This window comes from Cyrtonyx montezumae, unplaced genomic scaffold, assembly GCF_038088225.1.
Source record: "Cyrtonyx montezumae isolate F1298 unplaced genomic scaffold, pur_monq_1.0 scaffold_86, whole genome shotgun sequence".
Classification (NCBI taxonomy): Eukaryota; Metazoa; Chordata; class Aves; order Galliformes; family Odontophoridae; genus Cyrtonyx; species Cyrtonyx montezumae.
In genome coordinates this window covers 185805-201246 of record NW_027072096.1, presented here as the reverse complement: position 1 = coordinate 201246, position 15442 = coordinate 185805, and the positions used below count along the sequence as shown (strand labels likewise).

At 59.8% G+C, this 15442-nt stretch overlaps 1 protein-coding gene and 1 long non-coding RNA gene across 2 annotated transcripts; one reads left to right on the top strand and one right to left on the bottom strand.

The window, feature by feature from the left end:
• The first annotated feature begins 260 nt into the window (after window positions 1-260).
• On the top strand, window positions 261-923 carry LOC136059808 (uncharacterized). The gene is made up of 2 exons (XR_010623309.1): window positions 261-390; window positions 751-923. It is a non-coding gene; the product is annotated as an uncharacterized LOC136059808 (long non-coding RNA).
• Window positions 924-1433: 510 nt separating this feature from the next.
• Window positions 1434-14952, bottom strand: LOC136059813 (proto-oncogene vav-like). The gene is given in 31 exon segments (XM_065753959.1): window positions 1434-1633; window positions 1720-1886; window positions 2503-2617; window positions 2711-2798; window positions 3080-3196; window positions 3565-3596; window positions 3784-3849; window positions 4279-4334; window positions 4337-4414; window positions 4492-4537; window positions 4634-4656; window positions 4969-4993; window positions 4995-5058; window positions 5470-5571; window positions 5687-5796; window positions 6705-6791; window positions 6793-6838; window positions 7325-7410; window positions 7692-7778; window positions 8322-8390; window positions 9387-9473; window positions 9475-9483; window positions 10291-10387; window positions 11061-11167; window positions 11600-11668; window positions 12133-12222; window positions 12320-12428; window positions 12924-12989; window positions 13694-13752; window positions 13835-13951; window positions 14742-14952. Coding segments are annotated over 31 exon segments (2532 nt in total). The 5' UTR covers window positions 14946-14952; the 3' UTR covers window positions 1434-1579.
• Window positions 14953-15442: the final 490 nt, after the last annotated feature.

Genomic DNA, 15442 nt, shown 5'->3' with positions numbered 1-15442 from the left:
GGATCAAAGAGACCCCAAGGACTCTATGGAGACCCCAAGGAGCCTGTGGAAACCCCAAGAGGCTCAAGGAGAGCTGAGGGCGGTCAAAGAGACCTCAAGATGTTCCTGGAGGCTCCAAGAGGTTCAAGGAGATCTTGTAGACCACAAGAGATGTTCAAGGAGACCCCAGAATGCTCAAGGAGATCCCAAGATGTTCAAGGAGACTCTGAGGAGCCCACGGAGACCCCAAGAAGCTCAAGAATATCCTGAAGATCTCACAGAAACCCCAAGAGACTCCAGGAGGTCTTGAAGGCCCCAAGATGCTCAAAGAGACCCCAAGGACCCCACAGAGACTCCAAGTGGTTCAAGCAGACCTTGAAGGCCCCAAGAGATGCTCAAGGAGATCCCAGAGTGCACAAGGAGATCCCAAGATGCCCCAAGTGCCTCTGAGGAGCCCATGAAGACCCCAAGAGAGGCTCAAGGAGACTCTGAGGAGCCCATAGAGATCCCAAGAAGATTAAGGAGACCCCAAGAGGCTGAAGGAGGTCTTGAAGGCCCTGAGATGCTCAAGGAGACCCCAAGGACCCCACAGAGACTCCAAGAGATTCAAGGAGACCTTGAAGGCCCTGAGATGCTCAAGGAGACCCCAAGGACCCCACAGAGACTCCAAGAGATTCAAGGAGACCTTGAAGGCCATGAGATGCTCAAGGAGACCCCAAGGACCCCACAGAGACTCCAAGAGATTCAAGGAGACCTTGAAGGCCCCAAGAGATGCTCAAGGAGACTCTGAGGAGCCCATGGAGACCCCAAGAAGATAAAGGGGACCCCGAGAGGCTCTAGGAGAACTTGATGGCTCTGAGATGCTCAAGGGGAGCCTGAGGAGCACATGGAGACCCCCAGGGGTCCTGTGGAGATCATGAACCCCCAAGATGCTCGAGGATGGGAGTGCCCCAAATCCCGTTTTGCCCCGGGATGGGCATGAAATGAGTCTGAGTTTGCACCAGGTCCAAATTTGCACTCAGGAAGCATTGGAGACACCTGTGAGTGGTGGGGGGTGTAGGCATGGTGGAAACATTCAGCTCCAGGGTGGATTGAACTCCCACCTTTGGGCTGGGACACCCCTGCTGGGTCTCAAAACCCCATTTTAAGACCCTTCCTAGAGACCTGTTATTTGGGGTCCAATCTCACACTTTTAGGTTCTTGGGGTCACCGATCTGGTGGCCTTGTCTCAGCCTCATAACCTCATCCTTGTCCCCTACCCGATCACCTGGGTCCTCTCCTAACAGCACTGACCCCACAGTCTCCCTGCCCACCCACACCCACGTCCCTTCCCACAAACGCTGGCCCCACAGCCGATGTTGGATTCCTTCCCACACATCCATCGATCACCCGACCTTGGCCCTATTCCCTGCTCCGATCCCTGGATCCCATCCCGGAAAAACCAAACCCACAGCCTCGTCCTCATCCTTTTTATTGCTCCTCATAGGCAGGAGGAGGCATAAATTAATTAACGGGGAGGGGAGGATGCAGTGACCTCAAAGGAGGATGCAGGGAATATGGGGTGGGGGATATGGGGTGGGGACATGAAGGGGTCATGCGGTCAGCAATACTCCGAGTAATCCTCCTCCACGTAGTTTGCAGGGAACCATCCAACCTGGGGGAGGAAGGATAGGTAGTGAGGACCCGGGGGGGATGCTGGTGGGATGGGTTGGGGTTTGGATCTGTGGGGTGGGGTCATACCCGCCCATAGATCTCCCCTTTCCACCAGCCCGGGTGCCCCTTCTTGCTCGGGTGCCCCTTCTTGCTGAGGACGCGGATGATGTCCCCTTCCCGCAGCGTCAGCTCCGTCCGGTCACGGGCACAGAAGTCATAGCGGGCTTTGGCCGACCCGAAGCTGCGCATGGCCCCTGTGGGATTGGGGACGGGTCACCCCCATGGCCAACCCCAAGGCCAATTCCCCTCCATCTGTCTCCAGGCCGTCCCCACTGGTGCGACCCCACAACTCAACCGCTCCCAACTCAACCCCGACTCATCCGTCTCAGCCGTTCCTCTCCGCTGTCATCCACAACAAGGAACCCCAACATGTCCGCCCCACTGCACCCCGTGAAGGTGTCCAGAAGTCCCTTCCGACCCCAATGATTCCATGGGGGACCCCATCATCACCACCACCCCATCTCCTGCATCCCACCATCACCATCCACCATGGAAGACCCCGTCACGTCCATCTGATGTCATGGTGTCCACCCCACCACCGACCCCCATAATGAGAGACCCCACCATATCCATCCCACCACCATAGGGGGGTCCTCACTGCATCCATCCCATCACCCCCACCACCTCCACCCCATCCCACACGTCCTACCCATCCCACCACACCACCTCCGCTTCCACTATGGGGGTCCCTACTACCTCTGTTCCACCACCATACGCCATGGGGAGACCTCACCACATCCATCCAAACACCGTGGAGGACCTTACCACATCCAACCCATCACCACCCCCACCCCATAACCCACGTCCTACCGGGGGGACGTGGGCTAGCCCGGCTCTCGGGCTCCTTGAAGGGCACCAGCAGGGCCGTGTCAAGGGCCTTGAAGCAATCCTTGAGTGAGTTGCACTGGTAGAACTCCACCAGATCCTACGGGTGATGAGATGATGGGGTCACCACGAACCCCCATCCCCAGGCAGTGAAACTGGGGTGTAGGGATGGGGGACGGGGCCCAACGCTCACCACCAGCCCCTTGAAGGCCTTCTTCTCGTTGAGGCGGTACAGCCCTTCGGCTGTCATCACCTTGATGTGCTTCACCTCTGCACGGTACCTGGGCCAGGGGGATGAGGGGGATGGGCACCACCACTGCATCTGTCCCACTGCTACCCCCCCCCTCCCACCGTACCCCAAATTCTACCCATCCCAACACGCCCACCACCCCCCATCCCACTCTCTGTCCATTCCAGCACACCACCACCTTCACCCCACTGTAAGGATCCATCCCTGCTGCTTCTATCTCACCGCCGTACACCATGGGGGACCTCCTTGTGTCCATCCCACCTCCACCACCTGACCCCCCCCTAAGCCCCATGGATCCCCCCAAAACCCTACTTGATGCTGATGGCAAATTCTCCCGTGTCCTTCACCCGTTGCCGCACCAGGAATGTGCCGTCAGAGCGGGGGGTCAGGATCTGTTCCGCTTCCCCCCGTTCCATGGGGCCGGCGTACCTGGGGTGGGGAAGGGTGGGGTTCTGAGCCCCCATAAATCAGCACCCCATTGTTTCTGTGGGGTGATATGGGGGGATATGAGGTAACTGTGGTGTAGGATCAAGGGGGCTCCAGGGAAGGAGGGGTTTGTGTTATGGGGTGACTCTGTGATGACTTCAGGAAGGACCCTGCAAAGGGATTGCAGTGGAGGGCTTGAGGCAATAGGGTGACCCAAAAAGGATGGGGTGAAAGATTCATAGGGTACCGCTGGCTACGGGATGAGGGTTTGGGTGAGGGAGGGTTTCTATGGAGGCCTTAACGGATGATTTGGGGCGTCCTGTGGGATTTGAGGGTCTCCAGAGGAGGATTCAGGGGACCCCAGCACTGACCAGAGGTAAACAGAGAGATCCGGCATCGGTGCCTGTGGGGTAGAGGCAGAGATAGGGATCAAGGGGGGCAGAGGGCGACCCCAACAAGACCCCCCGTATCCCACAGACACCCCCTATATCCCAAGAAACACCCAGGGAACACCCCCACCATGCCCAACCCCTGGAGCTCCTAAAGGTATTGTAAGATATCTCGGGGGGCTTTGGGGTCCCTGTACTCACACAGATGAAGGGTCTGACAGCAGCACAGGGGAACCATCCCGTGTCACCATTGACCACGTTCCTGCCCTGCAGACAAAGCCCCACATGGAGACCCGTCCCCACTTTGGGGTTCCCCACTTTGGGGTCCATCCTGACACGGTCATGGAGACCCATCTTCATCACAGCCTTAAAAGACCTGGTCCCACAATGGACGTCCATCCCTATGATGATCGTAGGGGATCTGTCCCCACTTTGGGGTCCATCCTGACATGACCATAGTTGATCTGTCCCCATAGTGGAGGTCAACCCCTACAATGGTCACAGGGGGATCTGTCCCCACTTTGAGATCCAACCTGACACGACCATGGGGTTCTACCCTGAGGATAGGGTACCCATCCCCATTTTGGGGTGACACGGCCATAGGGGATCTGTCCCCATAGTGATGACCCACCCCCAATATGGCCACCGTGGTCCCATCTCCACGCAGGTTCCCGGTGCCACCCCATTGCCCCCCACCTGCCACCACAGCTGCTCGACCTCCGCCACCGTCACCTCCACGATGTCCCCAGGCTGAGACGTAGGGCAGGACCCACATTTCCCGGCGGTGGGGGCACCCCGCTGTAGTGCTGGCTTGCCTCCATCTTGGGCAACCCTACAGGAACGAGGACACGTGACAAACCCACAGATGTGGACACCCCAAAATGTCCGAGACCCCCGAGCTGTGCTCACCCAGGTCCGCCGGTTTGTTCTCGTGACCTGGGCGTTGGGATTTGATCTGGGGGACCAACAAAAGCCCGATGAGATCCAAGGAGGTGATGGCACCACCGGGACCCCCCAAATTCGGTGCCTTTTCCACCCGTCCCACCATTACCTTCCTGTTGCCAGAGCTTGGATCTGAGACAGGAGAAGAATGGCTCGTTAGCTGGGGGGGGCAATTAACACCTGCCCCCAATTAATTTCTTATGTTCCTGGGGGGGTGGGGGGTGGTAGTCCTCATCAGGGTATTCCACATCTCCCGGGGACACCCAGGCTTGGGCCACCCCATGCCATATCACCCCACTCCCCACCCCACATCACCCATCCCACGTCCCCCCACTCCTCACCCCATATCGCCCCATCCCTGTCCTATGTCCCCCCCACCCCCATATCACCCCATTCCCCACCCCTCGTTCCCCCATTCCCTCCCCACCCCATAATGCATCTCACCAGCACCGCAGGACCCCATCCGCCCCCAAACACTCCTTGTGTGCGGGGGCCCGGCAGCGGTTGCAGCGGTACCCCTGGTAGAACGTTCCTCTGGGGGGACAACGGGATGTGGGGGGGACAGCGGGACGTGGGGGGACACCGTCAGCAGATGGGGACAACCCTTGTCCTACCCAGGACTCAACCCGCTCCATTCTTGTCTTCCCCCCATCCACTTCGGCCTCACCCCAATCCTAACTCCCCCCCAAAGTTCGCCCTGAACCTTGACCACCCCCAATCCTCATCCCCCCCCCCCCTCAATTTCACCCCAAACTTAAACCCATCCAAAGTCCACCCCAACCCCCTAAACCCCCCCAGAATACTTCACCCCAATCCTAAACCCACCCAACCTTCACCCCAACCCTTGACCCACCCAAACTACCCCGTCCTTGACCCAGGAAGACCTCACCCCACATCTAGGACCTCCCTGTCCCCCGTTGCCCCCCAGCCCCGCTGCCCCCATACCTCAGCAACATCTGGCAGGCCCTACAGGATGTGGTGTCCTCGAAGGAGAACATCTGGAAGTCATGTCCATCCGCCAGGGCGTGCTCCGGGAAGATGTTGGAGCTGGCAAAGGATGAGGGGGTCCTCCACTTGGCCCCCATGGAGGCACCCGACTCCCACACCCCCCCTGTCTGTGGGGGTACGTCCCCCCCGGTCCCAAAGGTGTGGGGTCACCTACAGGGCCATCTCAAACTGCTCCAGCCACTTCTTCTTCAGCTCACGTGTCTTGAAGAAGAGCTCGTAGCCCTGCAGCCCGGCCGTGCTGATGAGCAGGAAGGTGTGGGACCACTGTGGGTATGGGGGGGGGGGTCAGAGTTGAGCAGACGTGTGGGGTGGCCACCAAGTTTCAGTGGGGCCAACAAGAGCTAGGTGCTTGGGACCACCAGACATCAATGGGGCCACCAAGGACCTGGGTGCTTGGGGCCACCAGACCTGGGCACTTAAGGCCACCAAGGACCTGGACATTTGGGGTCACCACATCTAGACAGTTAAGGCCACCATACTCCAATGGGTCACCAAGGACCTGAAACTTGGGGTCACCAGATCTGCACTCTTGGGGCCACCAGACTCCAATGGAGCCACCAAGAACTGGGTTCTTGGGGCCACCAGACCTGGACACTTAAGGCCACCAAGGACCTGGACACTTGGGGCCACCACATCTGGACACTTATGGCCACCAGACTCCAATGGGGCCACCAAGAGCTGGGTTCCTGGGGTCACTAGATCTGGACACTTAGGGCGACCAGACCTGGACACTTAAGGTCACCAAGGACCTGGGTGCTTGGGGACACCAGATCTGGAAACTTGGGGCCACCATGGACCCTGAAACTTATGGCCACCAAGGACCTGGACATTTGGGGTCATCACATCTAGACAGTTAAGGCCACCATACTCCAATGGGGCCACCAAGGACCTGAAACTTGGGGTCACCAGATCTGGACTCTTGGGGCCACCAGACTCCAATGGAGCCACCAAGAACTGGGTTCTTGGGGCCACCAGACCTGGACACTTAAGGCCACCAAGGACCTGGACACTTGGGGCCACCACATCTGGACACTTAAGGCCACCAGACTCCAACGGGGCCACCAAGAGCTGGGTTCTTGGGGCCACCAAGGACTTGAAACTTGGGGCCACCAGATCTGGACTTTTGAGGCCACCAGACCTGGACACTTATGGCCACCTGGCTCTCGTGGTACCTTCTTGCCATCCCTGGGCCCGAGGCCACTGTCCCTCAGTTGGTGGCTCTGTAGGTCCACGACGTCCTTGGCCTCGTAAGCGTCCCCCGCGACGCTTGCAGATGATCAGGGCCTTATCCAGGAGGAACCCATACCTGGGGACAGTGACAGCGATGGGTCCCCAAGGGCCACTCCACACCCAGGATGTCCCTGTTGGTGTCCCCATGTCCCCATGGTGTTTCCATTGATGTCCCTTCCGGTGTCCTCATGGATGTCCCCAAGTCCCCGTGGTGTTCCCATCACCCCATGGTGTCCTTGATGACATTCCCACCGGTGTCCCCATGGCTGTCTCCTTGTCCCCGTGGTGTCCCCATGACGTTCCCACCGGTGTCCCCATGGCTGTCTCCTTGTCCCCGTGGTGTCCCCATGACGTTCCCATTGGTGTCCCCATGGATGTCCCCATGACGTTCCCATTGGTGTCCCCATGGCTGTCCCCATGGTGCCCCCATCAATTTCCTCCTGGTGCCCCCATCTCCCCGTGGTGTCCCCATGACGTTCCCACTGGTGTCCCTACGTCCCCATAGTGTCCCCATGTTGTTCTGACCACTGTCCCCGTGTCCCCTCGCTGTCCCCTGTCCCACCTGTCCGCCTTCGAGCGCCGCTCACTGCTGCACACCTTCAGTTCCCCATCGATTTTGGGGCGTCCAAACTGTGCCAAGGACTGGGGCTGCGGTGGACATCAGTGGGATTAAATGGGGAGGGGGGGACAGACAAAGATGGGGGGGGGGTGGGGGGGGGGACAAGAGGGTCCTGAGGATAAAGGGGGGGGGGGGGACATTGTGGATCTGGGAGGTGTCAGGAAGTTTGGAGGTGGCATAAAGGAGGTGGGGTGGCTTTGTTATCTTTTTTTTTTGGGGGGGGGGGGGGGGGGGTTGATTTATTGGTGTGGGGGGGTTGTTTTATTGGGGGGAGGGGGCTGGTGGGGGGGGGGGGAGGGGGTGGGCTCACCATGTTGTGGAGGCAGAGCTGGATGCTGGTGAGCTGCTTTAGGGTCTCGTTGTCCCGTTTGACCTCATTGACGCACTGTGCCAGGTCCTGGCAGGGGGGGGTGGAGGGAGCAAGGACAGCGATCAGACACCCCCCCCCCACCCCCGTGGACCCCAAAGACCCCCACCCCGTGACACATATTCCCCAGAACCTTCAGGGTGCCCCAAGACCCCCCCTCCTCCCCCCAACCCCCATTCGACTCTTCAGGACCACCCCTTCCCTCCCCCAGACCCCCCCCAATGAAACCCCCATAGAGCCCACAGAACCCCAAGACCCCCCCCCCCCCCCCCAAAGCCCCTCAGATCCCCTTAGGACCCCCAGGACCCCATTAGGATGCATCCAAGTTCCCCCCTCCTCCCCCAGGACCCCTTAAGACCCCCCCCAGAACTCCCCACCTGCCATAAGGATCCCTCAGAATCCCCCTCAGAACTCCCCCAGATCCTTCAGGACAACTCAAGACCCCCCCCCCAGAACCCCCCCCCCCAGAACTCCCCCTGCCCAAGTTCTCCCACAAGGGCCCCCCCAAAATGCCCTCTCGCTCCCCAGGACCCCCCTCTTTGCCCACCCCCGGGCCCCCCCTCGGCCCCCCACCCTCATGGCATCCAGCGCTGCCCTCATCCTCTCCCTCTCAGATGGATCCGGCGTCAGCTTCACCAGCTCCTGTGGGGCAGAGGGGGGGGGGGACATGGGTCAGAGGTTGGAGTGGGACACATCTGTCCCCAAGGACCCCCGGTGTCCCCTACACCCCTGAAAGGACCTAGGTGTCCCCTACCCGAAGGGGCCCAAGTGTCCCCTTCTGTCTCCAAAGGACCCAGCTATCCTCTACACAGCTGAAAGGACCCAGGTGTCCCCCTAAACCCCTGCAAGGACCCAGATGTCACCTACCCCAAAGGCCCAGGTGTCCCTTTCTGTCCCCAATGAACCCAGGCATCCCTACACCCCTGAAAGGACCCAGATGTCCCCCACCTCAAGGGACCCAGGTGTATCCTACACCCCTGAAAGGACCCAGGTGTTCCCTTCTGCCCCCGGGGATCCCAGATGTTCACTACACCCCTGAAAGGACTCAGGTGTTCCCTTCTGTCCCCAGGGATCCCAGATGTTCACTACACCCCTGAAAGGACCCAGCTGTCCCCCATCTCAAGGGACCCAGGTGTCTCCTACACTCTGAAAGGACCCAGGTGTTCCCTTCTGCCCCCAGGGATCTCAGATGTTCACTACATCCCTGAAAGGACCCAGGTATCCCATCCTGTCCCAGAGGTCCCAGATGTTCACTACACCCCTGAAAGGACCGAGGTGTCCCCTACTCCAAGTGTATAAACCCAGGTGTCTCTTACACTCTGAAAGGACCCAGGTGTTACCTTCTGTCCCCAGGGGTCCCAGATGTTCACTACACCCCTGAAAGGACCCAGGTGTTCCCTTCTGCCCCCAGGGATCCCAGATGTTCACTGCACCCCTGAAAGGACCGAGGTGTCCCCCACTCCAAGGGACCCAGGTGTATCCTACACCCCTGAAAGGACCCAGGTGTTCCCTTCTGCCCCCAGGGATCCCAGATGTTCATCACACCCCTGAAAGGACCCAGGTGTCCCATCCTGTCCCCGGAGGTCCCAGATGTTCACTACACCCCTGAAAGGACCCAGGTCCCCCCCCAGCCCCGACCTGCAGCAGGAGGTGGTACTTCAGCACGCGCTGCATCGGCACCATCAGCAGATCCCGCAGGGAGAAGCGCCCGTTGTTGGCTCGCTGGGGAGCATTCCTGGGGGGGTCACGGGGTCACGGGGGGGGGTCACGGGGTCACCAAGGGGTCACGGGGTCACCAAGGGGTCACGGGGTCACGGGGGGGGTCGGAAGGGGGTTGGGGTGTGGGGGTCATGGGGACAGATGGGATTATGGGGGGAGTGTTCAGTGTTCTACCAGTGTTCCCAGTGTTGGTGCATTGAGCCCTCCCAGTGCTCCCAGTAACGCTTCCCAGTGCTCCCAGTGCTCCCAGTTTCAGCCCAGTAACCCCTCCCAGTACTCCCAGTATCAGCCCAGTAACCCCTCCCAGTGCTCCCAGTGCTCCCAGTGCTCCCAGTGCTCCCAGTTTCAGCCCAGTAACCCCTCCCAGTGCTCCCAGTGCTCCCAGTGCTCCCAGTGCTCCCAGTATCAGCCCAGTAACCCCTCCTAGTGCTCCCAGTACTCCCAGTATCAGCCCAGTAACCCCTCCCAGTGCTTCCAGTGCTCCCAGTATCAGCCCAGTAGCCCCTCCCAGTGCTCCCAGTACTCCCAGTATCAGCCCAGTAACCCCTCCCAGTGCTCCCAGTGCTCCCAGTGCTCCCAGTGCTCCCAGTATCAGCCCAGTAACCCCTCCCAGTGCTCCCAGTGCTCCCAGTGCTCCCAGTGCTCCCAGTATCAGCCCAGTAACCGTTCCCAGTGCTCCCAGTGCTCCCAGTGCTCCCAGTATCAGCCCAGTACCCCTCCCAGTGCTCCCAGTGCTCCCAGTATCAGCCCAGTACCCCTCCCAGTGCTCCCAGTGCTCCCAGTATCAGCCCAGTAACCCTCCCAGTGCTCCCAGTGCTCCCACCTGCAGCTTCATGCGGATGTCAGTGCTGGATGACAGCTGATCCAGTCTGCGTGCGGCCGCCTCCACCTGACTGCAGTAGCGGCCATACAGCAGGAACCTGCGGGACCCCAAAGTGCCCAAATCCACCCCAAAACTGACCCCAAACGGCACCAGAGCCCAAAACGGCACCGGATCCCACGGGTGGAACCGGAACGGGTGGATTCGGACCCAAAACGGAGCCACGCGTGACCCCAAAATGGACCCCAAGTGGGCGGAAGTGGACCCCATGCAGTCCCAACATCAGACGAAAATGGGTTCAAATGGGCACAGATGGACCCGACATCGGACCCCAAATGGGCAGAGATGGACCCCAAATAGACGGGGCTGGACCCCAGCGGACCCCAATTGGACCCGAAATGGTCCCCAAATGGAATTCTCCCCTCCCCCCATCCCAGAACCTCCCCTGTGCCCCCTATTGCCCCCCATTAACCCCTCCCAGTGTCCCCCAGTGCCCCCCATCCTCCCAGAATCCCCCCCAGTGCCCCCAGTGACCCCCATTACCCCCCCAAGACTCCCCCAGTGCCCCCTCAGAACCCACCCCAGTGCCCCCCAGTGTCCGCCAGTGCCCCCCAGTACCTCCCCCTCCCCCCCCCCCCCCATAATCTCCCCTCCCCCCTTCAGTGTCTCCCAGTTTTCCCCAGTACCCCCTAGTTCCCGATCAGGACCCCCTCCCCAGTGTCCCCCAGTGCCACCACCCCCCCCCCAGGACTCCCCCCCCCCAAAACCCTCACCTCTCCTTGTAGGCCAGGAAGAGGGGGGGCAGTCCTCGTCCCCCCCCGGACCCCCCCAGGGCCCCCCGCAGTTCTCCCAGGAAGAGACGATGCAGCTGCAGCAGCTCCTGAGGTGGGGGGGGGGGGAATGGGGGGGTCAGGGCCAAAATGGGTCACCCCCACCCCACAGGACCCCATTGGAGACCCTCACTCTGCCCCCCCTACATACCTCCCCACATAACCCCTCCCCCCCCCACCCCCTTTGGGATCCCAGTACTGTGGTTACAGGGGAGGGAGAGTGTTACTGGGGATACTGGGAGTAACTGGGAGCATGGGGAGGGGTGACTGGGTGTTACTGGGGCCAGGGAGGGATACTGGGAGCACTGGGAGGAGAAAGGGGGAGCAGTGGGCTGTTACTGGGAGGGGTAGATGGGGGTCACTGCCATAACTGGGAGCACTGGGAGGGGTAACTGGGAGCACTGGGCTGTTACTGGTGACACTGGGAGGACTGGTAGGGGTAACTGGGAGCACTGGGAGGGTTTACTGGTGTAACTGGGCACCTCGATGTTGATGAAGATGCTCTCCAGGTCCTGCGGCTGCAGGAAGTGCCGCAGCGGCCGCAGGAAGTGCTGTGGGGCACCGGGTTTACTGGGAGCACTGGGAAGGAGCACTGGGGGCACGGTGCCCCACAGCCCCATCTCTGCGCCCCACTCACGTCACCGTGTCCCCATATACCCCCTCTGACCCCACATCCCCTATATTGTCCCATGATTCCCTATCGCACCATATCCCCTATATCCCCCCATGACCCTATATCCCCCACATCCCCTCACATCCCCCCATATCTCCCCCATGATCCCATATCCCCCCATGACCCCATACGACCCTACATCACCCAAATCCCCCTTTGACCCCATATCCCCCCATGACCCCACATTCCCCACATCCACCCACAACCCTACATCTCCCCATCACTCCCTTTGACTCCACACCCCTCTTTGACCCCACATCTCTCACATCCCCCGTACCCCCCCATGACCCCACACCCCTTCGTGACCCCATAACCCCTCAGCGTCGCCCCATATCCCCCCACCGTGCAGATGGACTCGAGGGTCTCGGTGTATTTCTCCTCCGTCTGCCACAGCTCCTGGAGGCAGCAGTGCCGCCGGTCCACCTCCACCCTCTGTGGGGGACACCCGTGACCTCAGGGGGGGGAAAAGTGACCCCACACAGATGGGGACCCCACACTCGGGGTCTGGGGGTCTGGGGGACACACTCACGGCGGATGGAGGGACCTCCACCCGCATGAGGTCCTCGTAGATGTCGTCCCCATCGTCCCCTTCGGCCTCGACGCAGTCGTAGAGGTCATCGTCGTCCTCCACTGTGTCACTGTTGGGGGGTTGGTTGGTACCTCCCCCCCCCACCCGCACCGAAATCCCCACCCTTCTCCCCCCAAAACCGGCACCAAATGACCCCAAAATGAGTCCCAAATTATTCCCCGAATCCTACGAAATAGTGCCAAAATTGCTCCCAAAATATCCCCCAAACTTGATGGAAGAATCCCAAAAACCCAATGCTGTCCCAAATATCCTTCACACCCTCCAAGGTAACCCCAAAATAACACCCAAATCCTCCAAGACAACCCCAAAACACCCCAAAATATCCCCCAAAACCTCCAAGATGACTCCGAATCCTAAAAAAGACCCCCAAATGCCCACAAAATCTCCCCAAACCCTACAAAATAAACCCCAAATCACTCCCAGAATATCACCCAAATCCAACAAATCAACCCCACAACCTGCCCCCAAATAACTCCAGAACCACCCCAAATATCCCCCAAATCCTACAGAGTAATCCCAGCTCCCCCCACTCCACCCCACTCACTCAATGAGGTCTGAGAGACCACTGTAGATTTCGTCGTCCCCAACGCAGTCCTCGGTGGGGAAGGGTCTGTGTGGGGGGCACAGTCTGAGCCCTATGGGGTCAGGGACCTGGATCCCATGGGACTAGGGGGATCTTGATCCCATGGGAACAGGACAGCTGGATCCCATGGGGTTGAGGCAGGGAACCCTGGTCCCATTTGGTCAGGGATATGGATCCATGGGGTTGGGGGTCACAGTTTCTGTGGGGCTGGGAATGTGGGACTCATGAAGTTGGGGAAACTGAGACCCATGGGGCTGGGGACACGGGTCCATAGGGTTGGGGATGTAGGACCCATGGGGCTGAGGACCTAGATCCCATGAGGTTAAGGTTCTGAGCTCTATGGGGTTGGGGAACATGGGTCCCATGGGGACAGAGAATCCATGGAATTGAGGAGCTCGGTCCCATGGGGTTGGGGGACCTAGATCCTGTGGGACTGGGGACATAGGACTCATGGGATTGAGGACATGGGACCTGTGGGGTTGGGAAATCCCATGGAGTTGAGGACATGTGTCCCGTAATTTAGGGGATGTGGATCCCACCGTGTTGAGGACCTGGGACCCACAAGGTTGAGGACCCGAGTCCTATAGGACTGGGAGATCTAGACCCCATGGGATTGGAGACATGGGTCTTATAGGGTTGAGGACCTGAGTCCCATAGCGTTGGGAACCTGGAACCCATTGATCTGGGGACATGGGACCCATGGGTGTGGGGAACGGGACCCCTTTCCTCACGTGAATCCTTTGCTCTGTGCGATGGGGGTCCAGGACAGCGTGGACAGCGTGTCAATCACCTGAGAGCGGAGATGGGTCACCAGGAGGGGGTGACCCGACACCGGGGTGTCCCCAAACCTGTCCCCAACGCCCGGATCCCACCTTCCCGAAATCCTGAACGTCGAAGAGGTCGAAGGCCCCGAAGAGGCGGTGTTTGGGGAGTCCGAATTTGTCGGCGCAGGCGGTCAGGAACGTGCGGATGTTCCTCAGGCACAGGAACTGCGGTGGTACGTGTCACCGTCACCAACAACCCGCTGTCACCACACCGACCCCGCCTGTCACCGCTGCTGTCCCCTCCATCACCACTATCGTGACCCTTTGTCACTGTCACCGCCATTGGCATTGTTGTCGCTGTCACCGATTCTGTCGGGGTCACCGTCACCTTCATCGCAGTGCTGTCGTCATCGCCATCATCGTCAGTGTCACCTCAACAGTCATTGTCGCCCCAACAGTCATTATCACCCCAATCGTCACTGTCACCCCAAAAGTCATAACCCAGTGGTCATTGTCACCCCAACTGTCACTATCACCTCAGCAGTCGATGTCACCCCAACAGTCAATGTCAACCCAGTGGTTACTGTCACCCCAACAGTCATTGTCAACCAAACAGACATTGTCAACCCAATGGTCATTGTCACCCCAACAGTCAGTGTCACCCCAGTGGTCACTGTCACCCCAGTGGTCATCATCACCCCCATGGCCACCACCACCACCACCACCATCACCAATCCTATTGTCACCATCATCCACATTGTCACCATCATCATGCACCATCGTTGTCACCATCACCACCAGTGTCACCATCATCCCATCACCATCACCGTCACCTCCATTCACACCGGCTCTTTCATCATCACTGTCACCCCAATCCCCACTCCCTGGGGCAACAGCCTCCCCAAATACCCCTCCCTGGGGCAGCTACCCCCCAGTTTCCCCTCTCTGGGTACAGCTCTGCCCTTATTACACCCCCCTCCCCATATCCCCGTTAGTTATTCTCCCTCAGTCGCACCTGTGACATTTGGGGCCGGGGACAGATGTCCCGGGGGGGCACAGCGTTGGGCAGGAGCGCATTGAGGAGGTGACAGAGAAGGACTCCATCCCGTAGAGCCTGCGCCAGGTCCCACACCTGTCCTGTGGGGCTGCTGGCACGGTGACCCGCAGGGAGAACCCGTGCTGCCACCAACCAGTGGGCACACTGCCGCCACACCTCCATGGGGACGACCGGGAGGAGGTGGATATGGGGTCCTTGTGGGTCACCGATGGAAGGACGTGGTGGATATGGGGTCCTTGTGGGTCACCGATGGAAGGAACCGGTGGATATGGGGTCCTGGTGAGTCACTGGTGGAAGGACGTGGTGGATATGGGGTCCTGGTGGGTCACCGATGGAAGGACGTGGTGGATATGGGGTCCTGGTGGGTCACCGATGGAAGGACGTGGTGGATATGGGGTCCTGTTGGGTCACCGATGGAAGGACGTGGTGGATATGGGGTCCTGGTGAGTCACTGATGGAAGGACGTGGTGGATATGGGGTCCTGGTGGGTCACCGATGGAAGGACGTGGTGGATATGGGGTCCTGGTGGGTCACCGATGGAAGGATGTGGTGGATATGGGGTCCTGTTGGGTCACCGATGGAAGGATGTGGTGGATATGGGGTCCTGGTGAGTCACTGATGGAAGGACGTGGTGGATATGGGGTCCTGGTGGATCACCG